The sequence below is a fragment of the Neurospora hispaniola genome (assembly GCF_033458365.1).
Source record: "Neurospora hispaniola strain FGSC 10403 chromosome Unknown B0T23scaffold_6, whole genome shotgun sequence".
In the NCBI taxonomy this organism is placed as follows: Eukaryota; Fungi; Ascomycota; class Sordariomycetes; order Sordariales; family Sordariaceae; genus Neurospora; species Neurospora hispaniola.
In genome coordinates, this window is record NW_026944411.1 from 2,740,348 (window position 1) to 2,760,276 (window position 19,929).

General features: G+C 54.2%; 6 protein-coding genes across 6 annotated transcripts; 3 read left to right on the forward strand and 3 right to left on the reverse strand.

Moving 5' to 3' along the window:
- The first annotated feature begins 3 nt into the window (after positions 1 to 3).
- B0T23DRAFT_200744 (uncharacterized protein) lies at positions 4 to 7,523 on the forward strand. The gene is made up of 3 exons (XM_062833378.1): positions 4 to 334; positions 466 to 1,782; positions 1,845 to 7,523. Exons 1-3 carry the CDS (start codon positions 328 to 330, stop codon positions 7,427 to 7,429), a joined length of 6,909 nt encoding a protein of 2,302 aa, XP_062691105.1. The 5' UTR covers positions 4 to 327; the 3' UTR covers positions 7,430 to 7,523.
- Positions 7,524 to 8,629: 1,106 nt separating this feature from the next.
- On the forward strand, positions 8,630 to 10,648 carry B0T23DRAFT_430859 (cytochrome P450; the record flags this gene model as incomplete). The annotated part of the gene is made up of 4 exons (XM_062840275.1): positions 8,630 to 9,023; positions 9,143 to 9,349; positions 9,421 to 9,462; positions 9,531 to 10,648. The coding sequence occupies 4 exons, from the start codon at positions 8,630 to 8,632 to the stop codon at positions 10,646 to 10,648; spliced, it is 1,761 nt and encodes a 586-aa protein (XP_062691106.1).
- Positions 10,649 to 10,882: 234 nt separating this feature from the next.
- B0T23DRAFT_455419 (amidase signature domain-containing protein) lies at positions 10,883 to 13,173 on the reverse strand. Its single transcript, XM_062841232.1, has one exon. The coding sequence runs from the start codon at positions 12,889 to 12,891 to the stop codon at positions 11,095 to 11,097; it is 1,797 nt and encodes a 598-aa protein (XP_062691107.1). The 5' UTR covers positions 12,892 to 13,173; the 3' UTR covers positions 10,883 to 11,094.
- A 224-nt stretch (positions 13,174 to 13,397) lies between these two features.
- B0T23DRAFT_200778 (acetyl-coenzyme A transporter 1-domain-containing protein) lies at positions 13,398 to 15,765 on the reverse strand. The gene is made up of 2 exons (XM_062833379.1): positions 14,100 to 15,765; positions 13,398 to 14,025 (listed from the first exon to the last, which is right to left on the reverse strand). Exons 1-2 carry the CDS (start codon positions 15,545 to 15,547, stop codon positions 13,695 to 13,697), a joined length of 1,779 nt encoding a protein of 592 aa, XP_062691108.1. The 5' UTR covers positions 15,548 to 15,765; the 3' UTR covers positions 13,398 to 13,694.
- A 611-nt stretch (positions 15,766 to 16,376) lies between these two features.
- B0T23DRAFT_414372 (Cenp-O kinetochore centromere component-domain-containing protein) lies at positions 16,377 to 18,494 on the forward strand (the record flags this gene model as incomplete). The annotated part of the gene is made up of 4 exons (XM_062839563.1): positions 16,377 to 17,796; positions 17,916 to 18,088; positions 18,215 to 18,275; positions 18,414 to 18,494. The coding sequence occupies exons 1-4, from the start codon at positions 16,747 to 16,749 to the stop codon at positions 18,492 to 18,494; spliced, it is 1,365 nt and encodes a 454-aa protein (XP_062691109.1). The 5' UTR covers positions 16,377 to 16,746.
- Positions 18,495 to 18,926: 432 nt separating this feature from the next.
- On the reverse strand, positions 18,927 to 19,778 carry B0T23DRAFT_430863 (uncharacterized protein; the record flags this gene model as incomplete). Its single annotated transcript, XM_062840276.1, has 1 exon — positions 18,927 to 19,778. One exon carries the CDS (start codon positions 19,776 to 19,778, stop codon positions 18,927 to 18,929), a length of 852 nt encoding a protein of 283 aa, XP_062691110.1.
- Between the last annotated feature and the right edge of the window lie 151 nt (positions 19,779 to 19,929).

Genomic DNA, 19,929 nt, shown 5'->3' on the forward strand with positions numbered 1-19,929 from the left:
TCCTAATTGCCCCTTTTGGCTCTTCTGGTACTCCATCTTTTTTTTCTCCTGGTCTCGCCATTTGTCGACAGCTCTACTTACATACAGACCGTTACCGCGTGGGACAGTGGTAACGAGGGGGAAAGGGGATATCAACATCACGACCCTGTGGTGTTGACGCAAACTAAAATACAACAAAAAATAAAATCGAGCATCGGTGGCAGACAGGCTCCGGCTTCGTCTGCACGCTGATCTCGTCCAGGTAAGCTTAAATCCATACATCCACTTTTTTTGTAGCTCTCGAGCCCGTCAACCCATCGTCCCCGTCTCCATAGTCCATGTGCATACATGCTCTGTCAGTTCTGAAATTCTGAAACCTCCCACTCCTGGCAACCTGACTAGGTAGTGATTCACATGCTACAACTCTCCCACCGCCTTTCGCATCCTGGTTGCTAACCTTGGACCTTTGCCTCCACCTTGTTCCAGGTATTCCAAAGACGTCTTCCCTAAAGTCGTCACCGCGAACCCCTCCTCCTGCTGCGGTCGCGCAGGACGGTATCAAGAACTACTTCCGACACCCATCTGGATCGCCGACCTCTCCTGCCCTGTCGAGCGCCTCCACCGCCCAAGGCGAAGCTTCCCCCGAGCTTCCGCCCTTGCCTGTCCCCAGACTTCCTCTCCGGGTTCAGGGTCTTCTGAGAACTCCGCCCACCATCTCCGTAAACGAAGACGGAGTCGACGGAAGCCGCTGGGGCTCCCCCTACCCCCCAAACCTGCGGATCGAGAATTCGAGCAGTGACGACGAGGAAGACGACGACGACTCCGAATCCGAGCGAGATCCCATCCATACCCTAGCGCTTCAAACCCGCTTTCTGCGACCCGCCCCGCCCACTCAACAAGACAATACCTCCGAGTCCCGGTCATCCTTCATCAGCGGAGCCGCAAGCGTCCTCGCTAATCGCGCAAGGCGCCTGGTACACGGAATCACAGAGGACTGGATTCGCCAGCATACAGCTCACGGTAGCGAGCGAGAGAAGTTACACTGGCTAAGCGACGGCACTGGTGATAGTGAGAACTCTTCACTGAGCGACTCATTTTCCGGTGACGAAGACACCGCTTGGCTAGGAGACCACATTCTTACTCCCAGGGCGGATCGTCGACGAAGCAGCAGGCGAAGCAGTAGACAGCGCCAGGAATCACAGGGTGCTCTCAAGAAGCAGTCGAGCACTGATACTCTAAGACAGTCCCGCCTGGTCAGCAGACAGGCAAGCAAATCCGACATGGCGTCCCCGAACGAAAGGGCATCGCCGCCCGATGTCACTACGGCGAGTGACCGTGCACCTTCAGTTTCTCCATTTCCCGAACGAACACCCTCCACAAGCCAGCCAGTTGGCGCAACAAAGCCCGAAGATGCTTCCAGCATGAACATCCCAAAAGGAGAGCCTGTAGCTCCTTCCACACCGTCGAAACCCGCACCCAAACGTACCTCTACGCTCGCCGTATCGCCTCGAATGAAGAAGAAGGTCCCATGGAAGGGTAAAAGCGTCATGATTCTGATTCCCAAGGACGACGAGCGTGGGCAACCAGGCAAGGCTCCAATTCCTCTCTCCGAATCCGAGGTTCAGGCAAGGATGAGAAGCTGGCAACAGCAGGGTCATGATATCAGTGGCTTTGATCTGGAGCCGCCAAAGACCGCGAATCAGGAGTCCACTTCGCAAAGTCGAGGATCCTGGCCCGATTTCGATGATTTGATACAGGAGCGACAGGAAAGAAGCTGGAAAGTGCTTCTTCCCGACTTGAATGGTAAGATTCCACCCTGCTGATTGTGACCTCTGAAGGTATGCCTAGTAACATTCGCCATCTAGCTTGGAAGAGATACGTGGACGAGTTGACCGAAGCAAAGCTCAGAGCTCTGGGAGTATCCCTTGGGGACGACGAGCCCCCACAGCCTTCGGTTTCTCCGGCCACATCCATGAGCCGACAGCCTTCGGTCGCCAACTACCCTCCACTCCCCTTCTCACCTCCGCTGCCGACTTCTTCGGCCGCAAGTGGAGGTGGTCTCCCGGGCTTTCCTTTCCATGGTCTTGGACCATCGCCTACCAGCCCAGGCCTCCCTGCCGGCATGTCGCCTGCCTCGTTTACATCCAAGTATAATCCTCGGGCTTCTATATCGATCCCTTCTCCACATGCCTGGTCTCAGCAGATGATGATGCAACAACATGGACACCGCATGGGTTCACCCTCGCTTGCTAACCTCAACGCGATGATGTCTCCCAGCTCACCATTTTCACCAGACGGTGGTCTCTTTAGTCCCATGGGCCATATGGGCCATATGAGCCATCACCGCCATCAGTCTTTGCAGTTACCCATGTTCCAGCATCCGCCTCAGCATCAGCTCCAGCATCAGTTTGCGCCGCCCCCACGAGCATCGCCGCGCTTGCAGGATCTTCACGAAATCGTGGAAGAAGAACCAGCTCAAGATTCCGTGCGCGCTCCCGAAGCCGGTCTTCCCCATCACAATCCAGGCGACGATTTGCAAAGGGAAATTGATGAAGCTGAATACCATTTGGAAGAACAGATGCGCTCGCAGCTCGAAAACGATCAAGATTACAGCCCGCACAGAGAGGAACATACCATTCCGCCGGTTAACCCCCATGCCAGAGACTCGTCAGTTAACTTCGCTCCCCAGCAACCTCAATTTGGTGCTAGTTCGGACGGCCTTGTCTTGCATCACCCGAGACCGCACAGTCGCGGACACTCGCTGTCGCAAAAATACTTTACCGAAGAGGACGTCTCTAATAGTGGAGGTGGTTTTAGGCCTAGTCTGCAGCCGATTGACGGACCGGCTGCTGAAGACGACGAGATCGAGACGAATCCGAGCAACCTAGGAACGCCCATCCAAGCGCTCGAATTCCAGAAGATGATGCATCAACATACCTTGTCTAATGCTAGTAGCTCCTGGAGCACCGGAAAGCCTGCGGTTGGCCCCGCCCCTAAGCATGCCAGCCATGGTAGCAAGTCTTCGTTGTCCAAATTGAACGTGGAAGCACCCGAATTCAAGTATAACCCCAACAGCACTTTCACGCCGCAGTTCACCCCCCAGGTCGCCACGTTCTCTGCTGCCACCAGTCACTTTGCCGCTTCAGCACCTACGACTGGCGCCATCAACCCTACTGCGTCCGTGTTCTCTCCTACTCAAAGCGAGTTTGGCCTCAAGTTTCGCCCGGATGCGCCTGCCTTCACTCCTAATTCGTTTGCAACGCCGACCGCAAACCCCGCGGTGGAAAGCGATGCTCAACCTGAGAGCTCGGCTGTTGACGCCGGTGACCAGGAGAAGGCCGAGATTGTCTCGTCTGCTAAGGAAAGCAAGGCTATCCCGATCTTGCCACCGAACAAGGAGGCTCAGACGGAGGAAGAGAGGTACGAAGCAGAGGGGCAATTCGACGGTGTTACTTTCACCAAGTTGGATCATCACAATGTCGAACTGGACAGTGTGGCTCCTGCGGCGTCAGAAACCGCTGAGAGTTCTACTCCCGTGGCTGAGTCTAGGCCAAACCAGGACGAGGAGGAGGACCTTCCGATTGAGGAGAAGTCGTTCGACGAATCTACTCATGGTCACCCAGACATGACACTGTCTTCCACCATGGCATCTGAGACGACGGATACCCAGGCTACGGTAAGCCCGCTAGAGCAGGCTGCGGATCCTATGTCTTTGAACTGGACTATCTCAGAGCTCAAGGATCCTAATCCGTTCAGCGACGATGCGGCTACTCATGGTCACAAGAAGTCTCTCTCTGCGACTGCTTCAGCCTTTGTGCCTGGAATATCGACTTGGCCTATGGAAGTTACAGATGTCGCTACCGGCTCTTCTCAACAGCCACCTCAGCAGACGCCTGTTGTAGAAGTTGCGGAGGTAGATCACACGGAAAAGGTACCTGCAGAGCCTGACGTGGTTACTGTGCCATCGAAGCCTACTAAGGGGCTCGCTGCTTCTCGATGGGCTCCTAAACCACCACCGCCTAGACGCGAAGGGTCCAAGAAGAAGGAGAGCATGAGCATTACAACGACTGCAGAACCCAGCTTTGACGACATTGATGCGGTCATGCGCCATCTCAGTGCTAACCCAGACATGGGAATCAAAAAGCCCACTGATAGTGGTGGTCAAACCCAGTGGCACCAGCCCAACCCGACTCACCCCACTCCTTTGGAGGCAGTTGCAGATTCATCGTCCTACCGTCAAGCTGAAGATCACTTTCGCAGTCCTAGCCCGGCTCCGCGCAAGTACACCGGTCTCACTCTTCAGCCGTCACAGCCAATTCCCACAACCGAGCTGGAGGATCCCTTCCTCGACCCGCCCACCAGTGCGCAGCTCATTGAGGGACCTGTCCAACGCCTCAATGGCAGTGAGGACGTGCCAGTTAGCGACTGGAACGGCGACTTCACCGAGGATGAGCAGGAAAAGCTGGAGTCCCGTGTCACTTTCTTCAATGGGCAGGTCAATGAAGTTGTTGGCGGTATCCTGGATAGCCGTCTTGGCCCACTAGAACAGACTCTTGATACCATTAAGCACTCTCTGGCTGCTATCTCGAGGAGAGCTGTCTCAAACCGCCGAGATGTGCGCAGCGCCTCTGCTGACGTCCGCGATAGCGACGCCGATGACGAGGATGATGATCTGCCTACCACTCGCCGTTCCATCAGCCCGCGTAGGGACCGTAAGATGGAGCAAATCAAGGTTGCTGTTATGGAAGCCCTCGCTTCTCAGCAAAGAACCAGGCCAACGTCCTCCTCTGCCAAGTCGACTTTTGGCGATCGGCCTGACGTCCTTCAGGTCCTTGAAGAGTTGAAGGCTCAGATTACTCAGCCAAAGGTCTCCTCGACCAACAGCGAAGACATCAGGAAGATTGTTGAAGAAGTGGTGCATGACCGCCTTGAGCCTGCAGTGGATCAAGCCAAGGAGGCCAAGGTCACTGACCTTCAGGCTCGCGTCCTGGAACTCGAGGAGCGACTCCGCTCTCAGGAGGCCAAGGTGGAGACGGAGATTGCGGCCAGGCGCGCTGCCGAGGACCGTGCGTCGGATCTCACCCGTGAGCTCCAGTCTGCTGCGACCAAGATTGAGGTCGAGATGATGAACAAGAGCGCCTTGAACCAACGGATCGCCGACCTTGAGGACCGTTCCCACCAGTTTGAAGAACAGGCTGAGAAGGAGCAGAAGGGCCGGAGAGCTGCCGAAGACAAGCTTGCCGAAGTCCAACGCCAATTGAAGCTCGCCACAGAGGAAGAGGGCCGCCTCAGGAAGGAGGTCGACGAGAAGGACCACAAGATTAGAGCCATCGAGGCCGCTAACAACAAGGTTGCCATGCGCTTGACGCAGTTGGAAGCCGGCACCGAGCACACCCAAAAGTCTAGGAGCGAAGCGCAGAATCGGATTAACATGCTGGATAACGATCTTCGGACTGCTCGGCAAGAAGCTCGGCACTGGCGATCTGAGGCTGATAGAGTCAGCGAGCTTGCCAAGCGTCGTGATGCTGATCTTAGCAAGGCTCTTGACGAGAACAAGGCTTTGCATAAGCTGATCGATACTCTTGGTACCCAGGTCCAGGAGAACGAGCGCGTCCGCGACAGCTGGCGCACCAAGTTCCTTGCCCTTCAGGACGAGATGGCTCACGCTGCTCGGCAAATCACCGAGGAGAACGCCAGGCGCGCCAAGAAGGAGCAGACGTTGATTGCCCGTCAGGAGGTCCTGGATGCCAAGCTGCAGGCTGAGGCTAGAACTCGTGAACGTATCGAGACCGAGCTGGAGAGGCTGGAGATGAACGAGCGGCAGGGCATGAGGGCTGTTGCGGAGTGCAAGAGACTTGAGCTGTTGCTTGCGGAGATGCGCACTGAGAACCATAAGTTGCAGCAGAGCGCTTTGCGATTCAAGGCTGAGTTTCAGGAAGCTAGGGAGTCCGCTGCTCGCGAAATAACGCGTACTCGCAATGCCATGCAAGCAGAGGTTGAGCAAGCCAACCATCAAGTTAACGCTGTCCGCAGGGAGCTTGAAGATGAGCTTAACAGACTCAGATCCCAGATGGACCAGGTTAAGTTGGACGCCGACACAGCCAAGGCTCAGCACGACATGCTCCTTGAGGAGGCTCAGAACTCAAAGAAGACGGAACTTGATGAGCTCATGCGCAAGCATCAGAACGAGGTGGAGGATCTTCAGACCCGCTATGAGCGTCAACTCAACAACACCACTGAGGACGCCCAACGGACGGAGAAGAACCTCTTGGATCGCTTGAGTATCGAGACATCCAAGGCCCAGCATCTCCAGGACAAACTGTTGCATGTCGAGGAGAAGCTGGAGATTGCCAAGGAAGCTGCCCGTGCCGCCGCTCAAGCGGCCAAGGCTTCTGTGGCCAGTACTCCGGCGGATCCCGCGGTGTCCAAGTCCACCCCCAACGATGTCCCGCCTTCCGAGAGAATTTCGCCCCAAGCTCTCCGCGAGTCCGTCATGGTCCTCCAGGAGCAGCTCCAAGCCCGCGAGCTTCGCATCGAAGAACTCGAGCAACAACTCGAGAAGGCCGACCCCGAAGCTGAGACCAAGATTTCTAAGCGCGACGACGAGATCATCTGGCTCCGCGAGCTCCTTGCTGTGCGCCACTCGGATCTGCAGGACATTATTGGTGCTCTTTCCAGTGACAACTACGACAAGGACGCGGTCCGCGATGCCGCTATCAGGCTCAAGGCCAACCTTCAGATGGAGGAGCAGGAGCGTGAGCGCGCGATGAACGGCGGGTCGGCTATCAACCTACCCAACATTGCTGCTACGATCAGAGAGGCGGCCACGCCGCGTGTTGCGCAGGCTGTTGGTCCTTTGGCAGCCGCCTGGGGCAACTGGAGGAAGGGCAAGGACCTGCCGGCTTTCGGCAGCTTGAGCAGTGTTTTGTCCGCGTCTCCTGCGCAGAGCCGTAACGTCACGCCGTCGAAGCCAGCCTCTGGGTTCCTTGGCGGGAACCCGACGCCCCTCACATCTGGATCCGCCGGTTTGCGCAAAGCTTCCAACGCGTCCGTATCGACGGGCAGGTCTACAGCCGAAGCCCAGCAACAACCTCAACCAACTGCTTTCTCAGCCACCGGTCGCAGGTTCACTCCTCAAGAACTATCCAAAAGGGCACTGCGCCAGAATCAGCAGCAGCAGAGGTCGAGAGGGCCGTCCTCGGCGTCTATGCATATCCAGCAGCCGCAGCGGGTGGCTGAGGAGGAGGCAAGTGAAAGGGAGCTATTGGAGGTTTCTATTTCGCCTTCACCTGACCCCTCGACTCTTTCGTTTGCTCAAGCTCAACAGCATCGGAGGAATATCTCTTCACCTATGATGGCTCCTCCGATGACGAGGTCCGGCGGCATGTACGATAGCGACGCGTCGCCGGTGGAGGATTTTGATGATGATGGGTTTTTTGAGGATGATTGAAGGGTGGTAGAGGAGCGTGGATAGGAGCAAAGAAGGGACGGAGAGAGGCTGAAGGGGTATTGTGGTAAATAGGCCTCTTGACAATGAAGAGGCTTGGACTGATTTCTTTTACTTTTGTTTCTTCGACCTTTCAGATCACCTTGTTTTTGTTCGCACAGAATTTTTTTGCACGTATAAGAATGAAAGAATGGGACAATGTCGTCATGCAGAGATGATAGAGACGAAGACGATGAAGACAGGAGCAGGGAAAACAGGAATGGAACTGGATGGGAATACAAAAGGAGGGGACGAAGAAGGGGTATACAAGAGGAAGCGAGAGATACACGCACATAATTACCTGGCTTCTTTTCACATACATACATACATACACACATATACCTATCAGCGATGTATTTCTTACACCTTAAATCTTACACCTTATTCAGAGTTGTATGCCCTTTTTGCTGGGATTGTTCGGGGAAATGTGTGGGAGCAACGAAGACTGAACCAAAGTGAGATTTCTCAAAGGAGGGGGTTGTAATGGGGTGGTGGTGGTCGTGGAGGAAGCTGATGTGATGTACCCAGATAGGGTGGGTTTAAGACGGAGGAAAGCGAGCTGTTTGTGATGATTACCAGGACCGAAGAAGGGAACGGGCCGTTTATTGAACGATAAGAGAGCGGGCGCGTCGCACAAGAACGGTTTCCGGGTAACATGCCGGTAAGCTGGCGTGCTCGGGTGTCACACGGATAATGATAATAAGGATGGAGGACCAATGAAGTTGTTGACGCCATTCCGCCTCGACCTCTCGGTTTGTGAATGCCACTCAGACTTGGGTTGCTATGTGAACTTGGTAACTGCCGCTCTGGAGATAGCGGCGTATGTATGTAAATCCAGAAATGTCACGTCTTGATCTATTGGGCTGAGCTGAACTTCCCTTCTAGAATAAGCTTGACAACCACGGACGATGGATGACACCTCATTCAGCTCCTCACCGGTTTGACGTCTATGGCATGGCAGCTGCCACGAATGAGGCTTGCTCCTTCGGCTAAAGTAGGTATGTATGAACTTTGCTCGTTTGACATTTCCGGTGTCCTTCATACTCCTCTCCTTCCCCATCCTGTTCTGCGAAATTAACGTTGAACAGATCTGCTATCCAACCCCCTTTGTTCCTCGAACCCTCAACGTATTATGCGGCCGTGATTCCAAATCCTCGGACAACAATGGCCTCAACAACAGCCTTTCTCCCCCGCCTCACCACCATCACCTTCTCCTCCCCAACTCAACCCCTCCTCATCATGTTTCTCCTCTCCTTACTCACCCTCTATACCATCTACATCGCTATTTACCGCCTCTACCTCAGTCCTCTCGCCGACATCCCCGGTCCCCGACTTGCCGCGCTGACACAATGGTACGAATTTTACTACGAAGTCATCCTGCACGGCCAGTACACCTTCAAGATCATCGAGCTGCACAAGCAGTACGGGCCCATTATCCGGATCAACCCGTGGGAGGTACACATTGCGGATCCAGATTTCCACAGGGTGTTGTTGCCAACAAATACAAATCGACGGAGACATCGGACGCCGTTTTTCACGAAGCAGTTTGGGGCTGATGGTATGTTCTTTTCTCTCTCCCCTCTCTTTCTTTTCTTCTTTTGGTGGGTAGGATTTCGGACGAGGGCTAGAAGAAAGCAAAGCTACTAACGCGGGAACATGGCTGGAACCTGAAAACAGAAAGTATCGTGGCTACCAATGATCATGATCTCCATAAGCTTCGGAGATCAGCGGTTGGCCCTTTCTTTTCGACGCAAAACACGAGAGCGCTACAGCCGGTTATCGAGGAGAGGGTTGATGCATTGTTGGCCAGGCTTCGAGAGCATGGGAAGACGAAGAAGGATATTCCGTTGAATATGATGTATGCGTATTCGGCTACGTCTTACGGTAAGTGTTCAGTTCGCCGGCATAATTCCCGAGAAAAAAAAAAAAAACCTTTGCTGACGGTGATGTGATAGACATCATCAGTGAATACTGCTTTGCCAAATCTGAGCATGCTGGTCAGTCATCTACCACTAGACTCCAACAACGACTTGCCCGAGACGCTGTTGTGCTGACAGCTCTGTAGTGGAGGACCCCGACTTCCGCGCCGAGATCACCAACGCGATCTTGACAGGTTCCAACTACGGGAAAATCTTCCAACACTTCCCTTTCCTCGTCCCCTTCCTCGCTTCGATCCCACCAAGGATTCTCGCCGCCATTTCCCCCTTCTACCGCACCTTCCTCCACCTCCGCGCCTGCATCACGGCCCAGATCGGCGAAATCGAAGAGTCTCTCCGCTCCGAGGAAGGCAAGAACGCCCACCTCGACATCCCCCATCCCACCATCTTCCACTCCTTCGTCAACACGGAAGCACTCCCTCCTATCGAAAAGTCCGTACCGCGGATTGCCCAAGAAGGCCAGGTCCTTGTGCAAGCAGGCACAGTAACCACCTCATGGGCCCTGACCATCTCAACTTTCCACCTTCTGGACCAACACGCCACAGCTCTCGCCAAACTGCGCAAAGAGTTAAGGGAAGCCCTCCCCGATGACGCCAACGAGCCCATCGAGCTTGCTCGACTCGAACAACTCCCCTATCTCCGCGCAGTAATCAAGGAGAGCATGCGTCTCAGCGTTGGCGCATCGGGTCGAACCACGCGCGTGGCGCCTGACGAAACACTGCGGTTCAAGCCCTCCAAGTTATGTCTGCGATGCTATCCAGACCAGCTGAAGACGACAGAAGACAAGGAAAAGGAGTGGCTGCTTCCTCCTGGGACGGAGATTTCAATGACGAGCTATCAGATTACTACGAACCCGGAGATCTTTCCGGATCCGCACGCTTTTGTGCCGGAGAGGTGGTCGGGGAAGGAGAATGAGATGAGGCTGGAGAAGTACATGGCGGTGTTTGGACACGGGGCGAGGGTTTGTTTGGGGATGCAATTGGCGTATGCGGAGATGTATTTGATGTTGAGTAAGATGTGGAGGGTTTGGGAGGGTGGGCCGCAGGTTGGTGGCGGGGAGGAGGAGGATGGTAAGGAGGAGGAGGAGGTGGAAGAAAAGAAGGGAAGAAGAGATGGTCGGACGGTGGGTAGGTTGAGGTTGGCTGAGGGAGTGACGGTTAGAGATGCGGAGATGGCGGAGGACTGGTTCATTCCTGTGCCTTATAGAGGGAGTAAGGGGGTTAGAGTGTACTTTGAGAGTTTCTAACGGACGAGGGTGAGCAACGGTGGTGGGTTGTGTGGTTTATTCTGTGCGAGCGGCGAGAAGAATCATGGGTAGATGTGACAGTCGAAGAAAGCATATCCTATGCTCATCAATACAAGACATACTTGGAAAGTCTGTTAGCTCAAGACCTCTGGTCGATATGTCCAAGCATTTCCTCAACAAGTTGATATATTTTTTTTCCCCATACTGGCGGCTTACAATTTTTAGAATGCATATGTCAAATTAGATCCTGATGATTTGTTTTCAGCTGTTAGCTATGCATTTTAAAGTACCATTGCGGTGTTCAGGACAGGTTGGTATGTGTTTTACTCGAGTTACCGGAGCAACAACAGAACTGGTATTTCCCTTCGCTCATATTAACCGTGCCATCAGACATAATCGACGCCTTCTGCGCATAACCATAAACCGGGATCTCTCACAAACCCTCCCTAATAAACCCCCAACGGATAAACCCCCGGGATATTCCCATTATCTGTCTTTACCACCGGCACCTTCTCATACCCTCTGCTCTGAACCTCCACCACCTTGTCCAACCCTCCGCCCACTGGCATCCTCCTCACCGGCCCCAGCGCCTCGCCCACATGCTTCGCAATACCCAGCAGCAAGTCATCCGTCCACGGCCTTCCCAAGATCTCCATCCCAATGGGAACCCCCAGCGGAGCGGTCTCCGTTGCGTTAGAGAATCCCACAGGCATCGTAATGACAGGACTCCCCGTCAGCGCGGCGAGGATCCCGTTCCGTCCGCTTTGCGAGGGACTCCCTATCTTGACGACCAGGTTCTTTTGCTCAGGGTAGATGACAGCGTCGAGCTTGTTGGTTGAGAACGTTTGTGCCAGAGCGGTTTTGAGTTGCTGAATCCCATACTGCCGAACAAAGTACTTCGGCGAGGCAGTAGATCTGTTGAATGCGTTCCTGATATAGTCGTACTGCGAAGGAAGAACCACGAATTGCTTCTTGCCGAGGGTGTAAACGTCGTTGAAACTCCTTGGTCCAGTCCCATTGCCGTCGCCGTCCGTGTAAGTAGTCTTTTCCAAATAAGCATCCAACCCTTCGCGAAACTCAAAAGTCTGGACATCCAGCTTTGCCGCGATCGCCACGACATCGTACACCGACTCGGTGATATTCACCAGCTGCACACCAGCTACCTCCAGCCTCCTCAGCACCTTTGCCATGACCTCATTCACCGGCGTCGTTTCCTCAGAAGCCGTATGGTTGAAGAATCCATTCAACACTCCCAACCTCAATCCATTCAATTTCCCCAGTCCACCATACAAAGCCTTGGAATAGTCCCTCCCCTTGATCTCAGGCGGTACCAACACCGTAGTATTATCACCATTATCACCCCCTTCACCCCCCTCACCATTCGCCATACCCATCACAGTCATCAACACCCCCAAATCCTCTACCCCCCTCGCCATCCCCCCCACAGCATCCTGCGTCCACCCCACCGGCACCACTCCCTCTCTAGAAACCAACCCCCTCGTCGGCCTCCAACTCCACAAGGAATTCGCACTCGCCGGCGACCGTAGCGAATTCACCGTATCCGTCCCCGTCCCCAACACCCCCAAATTAGCAGCTAGTGCGGCACCCGTGCCCCCCGACGACCCACCGGGGGTGCGAGTAAAGTCGTACGGGTTGAGCGTCTGTCCGCCTAAGCTAGATACAGAGATCCCTTCCAGCGCGAACTCATGCATGTTCGTTTTGCCTAGGATGATGGCGCCTGCTTTCTTGAAGGCCGAAACGGTGGGAGCGTCGTGTAAGGGGGTGTTTTGTGCAAGGGCGAGAGAGCCGGCTGTTGTGGGCATTTCGTTGGTGTTGAAATTGTCTTTGAGGAGGACGGGGATGCATAGGAGGGGTTGGTTAACAAGAGAGGAAGAGTTGTTGGAAGTGAGGTGAGCGTCGATAGTGGAAGCGAGGTCGAGGGCGTGAGGGTTAAGCGACAGGATGGCGTGGAGAAAAGGGTTGAAGGCTTCGATGCGGGCGAGGTAGGAGGAGATGAGGGCGTGGCAGGTGGTGAGGCCGGTGAAGAGGGCGTTGTGAATGGAAGAGATGGTGGCTTCGCGGATGTCGAAGGGGGGGTTGAGGTGTAGTGGGACTTGTTGTTGGTTGAGAAGGGTGTCTGGTATTGGTGGAAGCGGGTTGAAGGCGGATGTTGCTGATGAGAGGAGGGAGAGGAGGGCGGCTTTGCCTAGGAGGGCTTTGGGGTGGTGGAAAGAGGGTAGCATGGTGATTGTGGTTGAGTGGATGGAGGAACACTACACGATCATGTTTACATGTAGTTTGTGATATGTCCGCTCGAGATGTCCGTCTTTAAGTAACCGCCAAGTTTTGAGGGTCCATCATGCTGGTAAGCCCAGTGATGCCAATGTTGCTCTTCGCATGGTGAGATTGAGGGGTATCACGGCCTTAGTAAGTTTGATGGATTAGTTGACCAACCTTGGAAATATTGATGAGCGAGAAAGATAAACAAATGGTTCCCCATTGGAGTAGTGTCTTTGTTAACCCCGATTTCCGGATGCCGGGAGAGCCCCGCTCGGGACCCGCTGTCAACGACACACCTGTTTGGCTGCTTGGCTCCGATCCGGCTTTCGGCTGCCGTGATAGCTAGATTATAAAACACAGTTCGACCGAGTGTTCGATCTGGGAACTGGAAACCAGTTGATGATACAAGTTATCTATCAAACATCGACCCTGTTCTCTAGATATCGAGTTGAAGTCATTCGGTCAGACGGCGGAACCTCGATATTTTCTCCGCAGCACAACATGATCCAGATACAGTCAGCAAGCACGGTCGTTACTCATCATGCTTGACATTCGCTTCTGTATTGAGGCCCATGGACCCCACGTTCCTGATTCCTATCCAATCCTTTGATATTTCCACCTAGATACGAGCTAAACAGTAATACAGCCCGTTCATTTCGTGCATGCATGCCTATCATGTAACATATTCAGACATTACTATGCCACCTGATTTCTTGTCTTTACATCCCAGCACTAAGCTCGGCTGTACATTGCGTGTTCATTGAAATCACCGCTTGCTAGCTGCCACGCCAGAAGACGCCAACCGCCACGCCTTGAGTGGGAGATCCTGCAAGTGAATAACCTTGGGACGGATGAACATGGTAAAAGTCACCACACCAATCGCCACGCAAAGGAGATTGACAATGTAGTATCCGTCCTGGATCATGTTGCAAGTGCCACCGTTGGCAAGGCACCTCGTCTTGTCTTCCTGGATGGCGCAGCTGAAGGGCTGGCTGAAAGTGGCCGTCTTGGAAGTAGGCACGCAAGTGGCGGTGGTAAAGTAGTCGACCAGACGAAGAACGAAAAAGCGGGGGAAGGTACCGCCTAGGTTGCAGACGCTGAAAAAAAAAAAAAAAAAAATAACACGTTAGCGGGAGACTCGGTCAGGAAAAGATGGGAAAGATAAACTCACGTAGCAAGAAGAGTCATGTAAGTACCGCCAATGACCGGGTCCGAAATGCGCGCGTGGAAGGCAGAGACGGCAACAAACATGATGGTGTTGGTAAATGTGGAAAAGATGTGCTCGGCAATGACAACCAGCATGTACCAAGAGGTGACACCCTCGGCAGGGAACATAACAACAGTAAACTGCGCGAGAATGGCAGCCACTAGACGACCCATGAAGCCCCAGCACCAGAGACGCATGGGCGTGAACTCCTGCGACCACTTTCCTGCATAGTATCCCAGACCGATCTCAAAGGGGAAGTCGATCAGAACTGTGAGAGCCATGTTCTCGGTACCGAATCCCTTGTCGAGAAGCTTGAGGTTGGTGACAGCGTCGTTGGCCTGGAAGCCGATCTTGGCGATAAGGTGAATGATGATGATGGTCTGGACGTTCTTCAGGTTGAGCACGCCCCACATGATCTTGTAGACGTCCCAAACACCATCCTCGTTCTTGGTGCGCTCCTCGCGCTTCATCAGACCCAGGCCGATAGTCACAGCAATGTATGCCCAGCCCCAAAAGGTAAGGTATCCACCCAGAGACATCAAGCCGTGGTCAAGCGGTTCGGTGCGGAACCAACGGTTGGCAAACTCCTTGGAGTGGAAAGCCAAAAAGACAGTATACGACAGGAACTGGCCAGCAGTCAAGCCGACAGTCTGCGCGGTGGAAGCGTACGAGACGTTGCCGGGCGTCAAAAGTGTCAGGGCCCAGCCGTCAACAGCAATATCCTGGGTAGCGCACATGAGCACGAGGAAGAACCACCACCAGGTGAAGCCCCAAACGGTAGGACCGCCTTCCTTGCCCATGGTGTCCATCAGTCCTTCGACCCTAGAGCCCAAGTAAAGCATGCCGATTCCCGACAGCAATTGGATGGGTAGAATCCAGCTCTTTCTCCTGCCCACCTTGGGGCTCCAAATGGCATCGACAATGGGGCTCCATAGCAGCTTGAGAGAGTAGGGGTACGACGCCAAGCTGAAGACACCAATCTCGGCGTAGGACAGTTTCGACTTGAGGAGGAACGGCACCGAGCCCGTGGCCAATCCTAGCGGAACACCCTGCAAGAAGTATAAAAGAACGAGCAGGCCAAAGTTGCGCTGGTCCTGCTTGGGAAGCTCGAAGAAGCCATGGTTGTTTACGGCGTCGGTCTTGTCTGGGACGGGGTCGTCGAGGGAGAAGGATTCCCTGCCGATGATGTTGGCGGTGATAGCTTCGGACGACGTGTCGTAGCTCTTGTTCCGGCGCATAAGCTCGATGTTGTTGTTCATCTTGTGGAGGCCCGAGGCGACGGTGTCAGGATCGGAGTCGGAGTCCTTGATTTGGGTCTTGTTGTTGCCTTTCTTCCCGGCCCCTTTCTTGGAGGCTTTGCGGGACAGACCGTTTTGTGTCGGCGACTTTGTGCCACGAGTTTTAGTACCCATAGGTACCGCTGTGATTGTGTATGTTGGCGGGTGGTTTCGTGTGTGCGCGCGTGCGCTGGGGGAGGACCCGTTTCGTGGGTTACTCGAGGTCAAAGCCTTGTGTAATGGCGGCGCGTCTGGAGAGTGGTCAAGGCCGTCTCGGGAGAGCGATGATCAACAAGTAGTCGAGATGGAAGCGAGAGGTAGATTTCCAGAAATAGCCGTCGCAAAGGACAAGAAAACGAAGAGATTAACGAAAGACGAGAAGTCGGTACTAGCGGGAGTCGAATAGTCCGGACGAGAGTGGTACCGAGAAGGATTGATGACAACCGAAGGGACGAAAGACAAGTAACGAAAGGATGCCGGCCCTATCAGATCACCTCAACTGCCCTAACGAAGCGCTACTGTAGCTTTGGTGCCTGTCTGTTGGTGAGTGGAACGTTGACGGTGGGAAGATGTGGAATCGTGGGGGAGGAAATGTCCGGGCATGCTACCGTGGCCTCTCGGTTGGTGGCAAATCACCTCTAACACACGACGCGAGCCAAGGTAGAGATGAATGTTTCGAGATTGGTGCCCTCTATTCTAGAACTGAAGCATACCTACAATCTCAAAAATATGAACGACCGAGAGGCTCAACCTCTTCAGTTCTCTAGGTAAGGAATGAGGAAAAAGAGATGTCGGGTCTGATTACTAACGAGTGACTTGCGGCCTTCCGTCTGTTGTCCACAAGCATTTGCCTGTTTGGTCTCTTCCCTCTTTGGAAACAGCCGCTGTGGGGAAGGGACCGATAACCTCTTATCGCGCCAGGGGACAGCTTTCCAGGTTGACGCAGGAACTGTGCACGTGCTGTGCTAGTGCGTCATTGGCATGGACCCAGGGGCAGATCGCTAAACTTGACAGCTGTCCCGTCGCTGTTGCCGACCTGTCAGCTTTCACTCCTCCCAATCACTAACAAGGGGATTGATTCACATCAACTCCACCAAAGTAAACAATTGACTGGAGCAAAGTCACCAGCTACACTACAATATTCAAGGCTTCAAAGAAGTCCCTTTTCACGTCATGATACCCGGGCCTCACCACTATTGATCCAATCTCTTCCATTCTCTTGTAATCATCACACGTACAATCGTTCACATTGCGCATCATACCAACCAAGACGCGTTTGTTTCTGCATCAACACTGCTCACCCCCAAAAAGTGGGTCCCTCCACGAACCTCACCATGTCCTCACCAACACCTTTATCGACGACACCCTCACCACTCGACGCCGAGATCGAAGCTCTCAAAGCCAAAGTCACAACCCTCAAATCCCACCTCCGCATTCAAACCTCCACCCTCATCGCCTCCCCTTCTGTCTCTTCCCTACTCTCCAACCCGCCTTCCTCCTCGCACCTCAAACCAAAGGGCCTCACCCCAACCATCCTCAAATCCCTCCGCCACCACGCCTCCCTCCAAAAGGCGCACAACCAACAATCCCTCTACCGGACCTGCGCCACCATCACCACCTTCCGCGTGCAAGACCCGGACCCGAACGCGGTAGACGGCGGAGCCGTCCTCGGGTTAAGGATAGAGGTCTTTGCGCGCGGGAGGTTCATGAGGCCCTATTATGTTTTGATGAATCGACCTTGGTCGGAGGGGACCAAGAATGGGAAGGGGAATAACAGCAGCAGCAAAGAGAAGGAGAAGAGCAGAAGCAGCAGAAAGGCAACCACCGGCGGCGGGAGGTACGCAAACTGGCTGCGAGTCCATAGACACACCGTGCCCCCTTGTATTCCGATTTCAGGATTAGCAGCGCGATATTTACCGACACCGCCATCATCACGACCTGACAAAGAAGAAGAAGAAGAAGAAGAAGAACAAGGTGGTGTGAGGGAACAAAACCTTGTCAAGTTCGCTAGAAGCTTAAGAAGGGAGTTGGTGCGGTATCATCACCGTCTGGCAACCATTACGGACCTACGGAGGGCTATCCTGGCGCAAGACCAAACCGAGCAACAAGAAGAAAAGGGCCCAAACAAAATACAAGACGTCATCCCCGCCGATGCCGAAGCGAAACAAATCACTGTCGAATGGGCAGGTGGTCAGACGGGACGGTTGGTGATGGGTGATGATGGGGAGATTGTGCAGGTTGTTGCGTTGAATGGCGGTGGCGGTGCTGGTGGTGGTGGAGGGCAAGGAAATGGAAGTGGGAGGGATAGAGAGGTGGTTAGGGAGTTGGTCGGGAGTGCGAAAAGGGTGGAGGATGTTGTTAGGCGGTTGGGGTCGGGAACAAAGGTTTGATGGGCGTGTAAATGTGCCTGGGTGAGGGGAGTTAGGTCAATTTGATACCCTGAATGAACAATTACTACGTTTCGTCGAGGCAAAGAGAAATGTGATGTGTAGACAGTAGCCAGGCTCACTTGCCTCTTTCCATCTCCAACCAAAACTCCTGTGACCACTTCATGCACTCACTCCAGTCATTCTCGGCTTCAGTTTCGGGCACCAGCACTCGAACTTACCTTGGATCTTTACTTGGGCCAGCCCGGGGTACATCAATCATGCCGTCACTCGGTCCACCACATGCCTTGTACGCCACTCTTCTTCTTCAAGAGTCTTAAGAACGTTGCGCATACCAGTCTGCTTTTCAGAGTCCTGAGTTGAGTGTGTGTCGTCCCCCTTCCAATTGGGAATACAGAATATGCCCGTCGAATAGGGAAAGGCACGGCCCGGTAGTGGAAGGGGGTACAGCGTTGGAAGTGCAACAAACTTCATTGGTGAGTAAGGGGGGGTGAGGGTACTTGAATGAATGAGCCTGATGAATGGTGTGCATAGGTAAGACAAGGCCATGGTTTGAAGGCGGGTACCCATCCTATCTTAGCACAGCGTGAGGGTATCTGCTGTGTTCCTGTCAGGTCGATCGTGGTTTGGTGACTGATCAGCGTTCCTGGGGTTTGGAAGATGTGGGTGGTCTGGACTGGTGTGGTGTGGTGTAGTAACAATCTAACAGGTGTGCATCTCTTGCTCAAGGGTGAGGCCCTGGGGCTGTTCTTGCAATTATTCACTGGGCAAGTAACCTAAGGATTCGCAGTCTACATCAAGCTGGTAATGTATTATGACACACTTGATCATCTGAGACGATACTATGCGAGTATGTGATAAACTAAAAGTGTAACCCCGCAAACAAGTTATCGATCATTAGAAGTAGCTCCCCACAATACCCGATGGTCTTCCATATCTGTAAGCAACTCGAGTAGTCCAAGTCGCCGAATTAAACCAAGAATGAGAAGAAATTCGATCTAAAGTTTTTCTTCAACTCTCTCACCCCCTTTAACTACCTTCCGATTCAAAAACGTTTTGACCCATTACTTTTCATTACTCACCTTTTCTTCCCATGGTCGCTGTCATGGCCGCATGAAACCTGCCACCTAAAGAAGGGCAATAAGGGCAGCAAGAACAGCCAAGGCACCGCCAGCGTGATGGGCGCGCTCAACTGACGCGCCGGCAGTGACGACAGGGCCAGGGCTGGTGGTAGCGGTCGGGGGTCCGCCGCCGCCGCCGCCGCCGCCGCCAGAGCTGGAGCCAGAGCCTGTGGGCTCAGTGGCAGACGGGCCGGAATTGTGAGGTGGCGGCGGAGCAGCGGAGCTGGCTGGATTGCTAGGCGAGGGTGGAGTGGAGGCAGGAGGAGCTGGAGGAGCTCCGGTACTGGCGGGTGGATGCGGCGGAGGAGGAGGCGAAGGAGATCCGGATGACGCGGGAGGTGCGGGAGGAGCACCAGATGAAGCGGGAGGTGCCGGGGGAGCACCAGACGATGCAGGAGGAGCAGAAGGAGCACCTGATGAGGCCGGGGGTGAAGGTGGCGGCGGAGGAGGTGCCGAGGGACCACCAGACGATGCAGGAGGAATCGAAGACTGCGGTGGAGGAGGAGGAGAGCCGGAAGAAGCTGGAGGAGGCGGTGGTGGCGGAGCTCCGGAGCTTACAGGGCAGACAGTGGTGCTGACCGGAATGGTGACGGTGGTGACCACGGTGCTATGGGCCGGGCATAAGGTAACAGCAGGCGGACAGCTGGTAATAGTATGAACTGCCGTGGTGTAGACGGTGCTTGTTGTCCACTGTCCCCCGTCGCCCTTATCGGGTCCACCGGTAGCAGTAGTGGTAGGGGCCGTGCTCGGAGCATAGCTGACGGTACCAGCACTCCATGAGTCAAAGATCGAAGAGACGTCACCGTAGTGAGCCGACACCGAGGCGGCGCAGGCGAGAGCAAAGGTGGCAGTCTTCATCCTCCTTGTTCCGGCTACAGATGGTAGAGATGCCTTAAGGAACGGTCTTGGTAGGAGAAGAGTGAGTGAGTGACTTGAACGAGTGAATGATGGAGTTGGTGATACCGAGTGATGGCTCCGAGTTCCAGATATGGGAAGGAAGGGGCCTTTT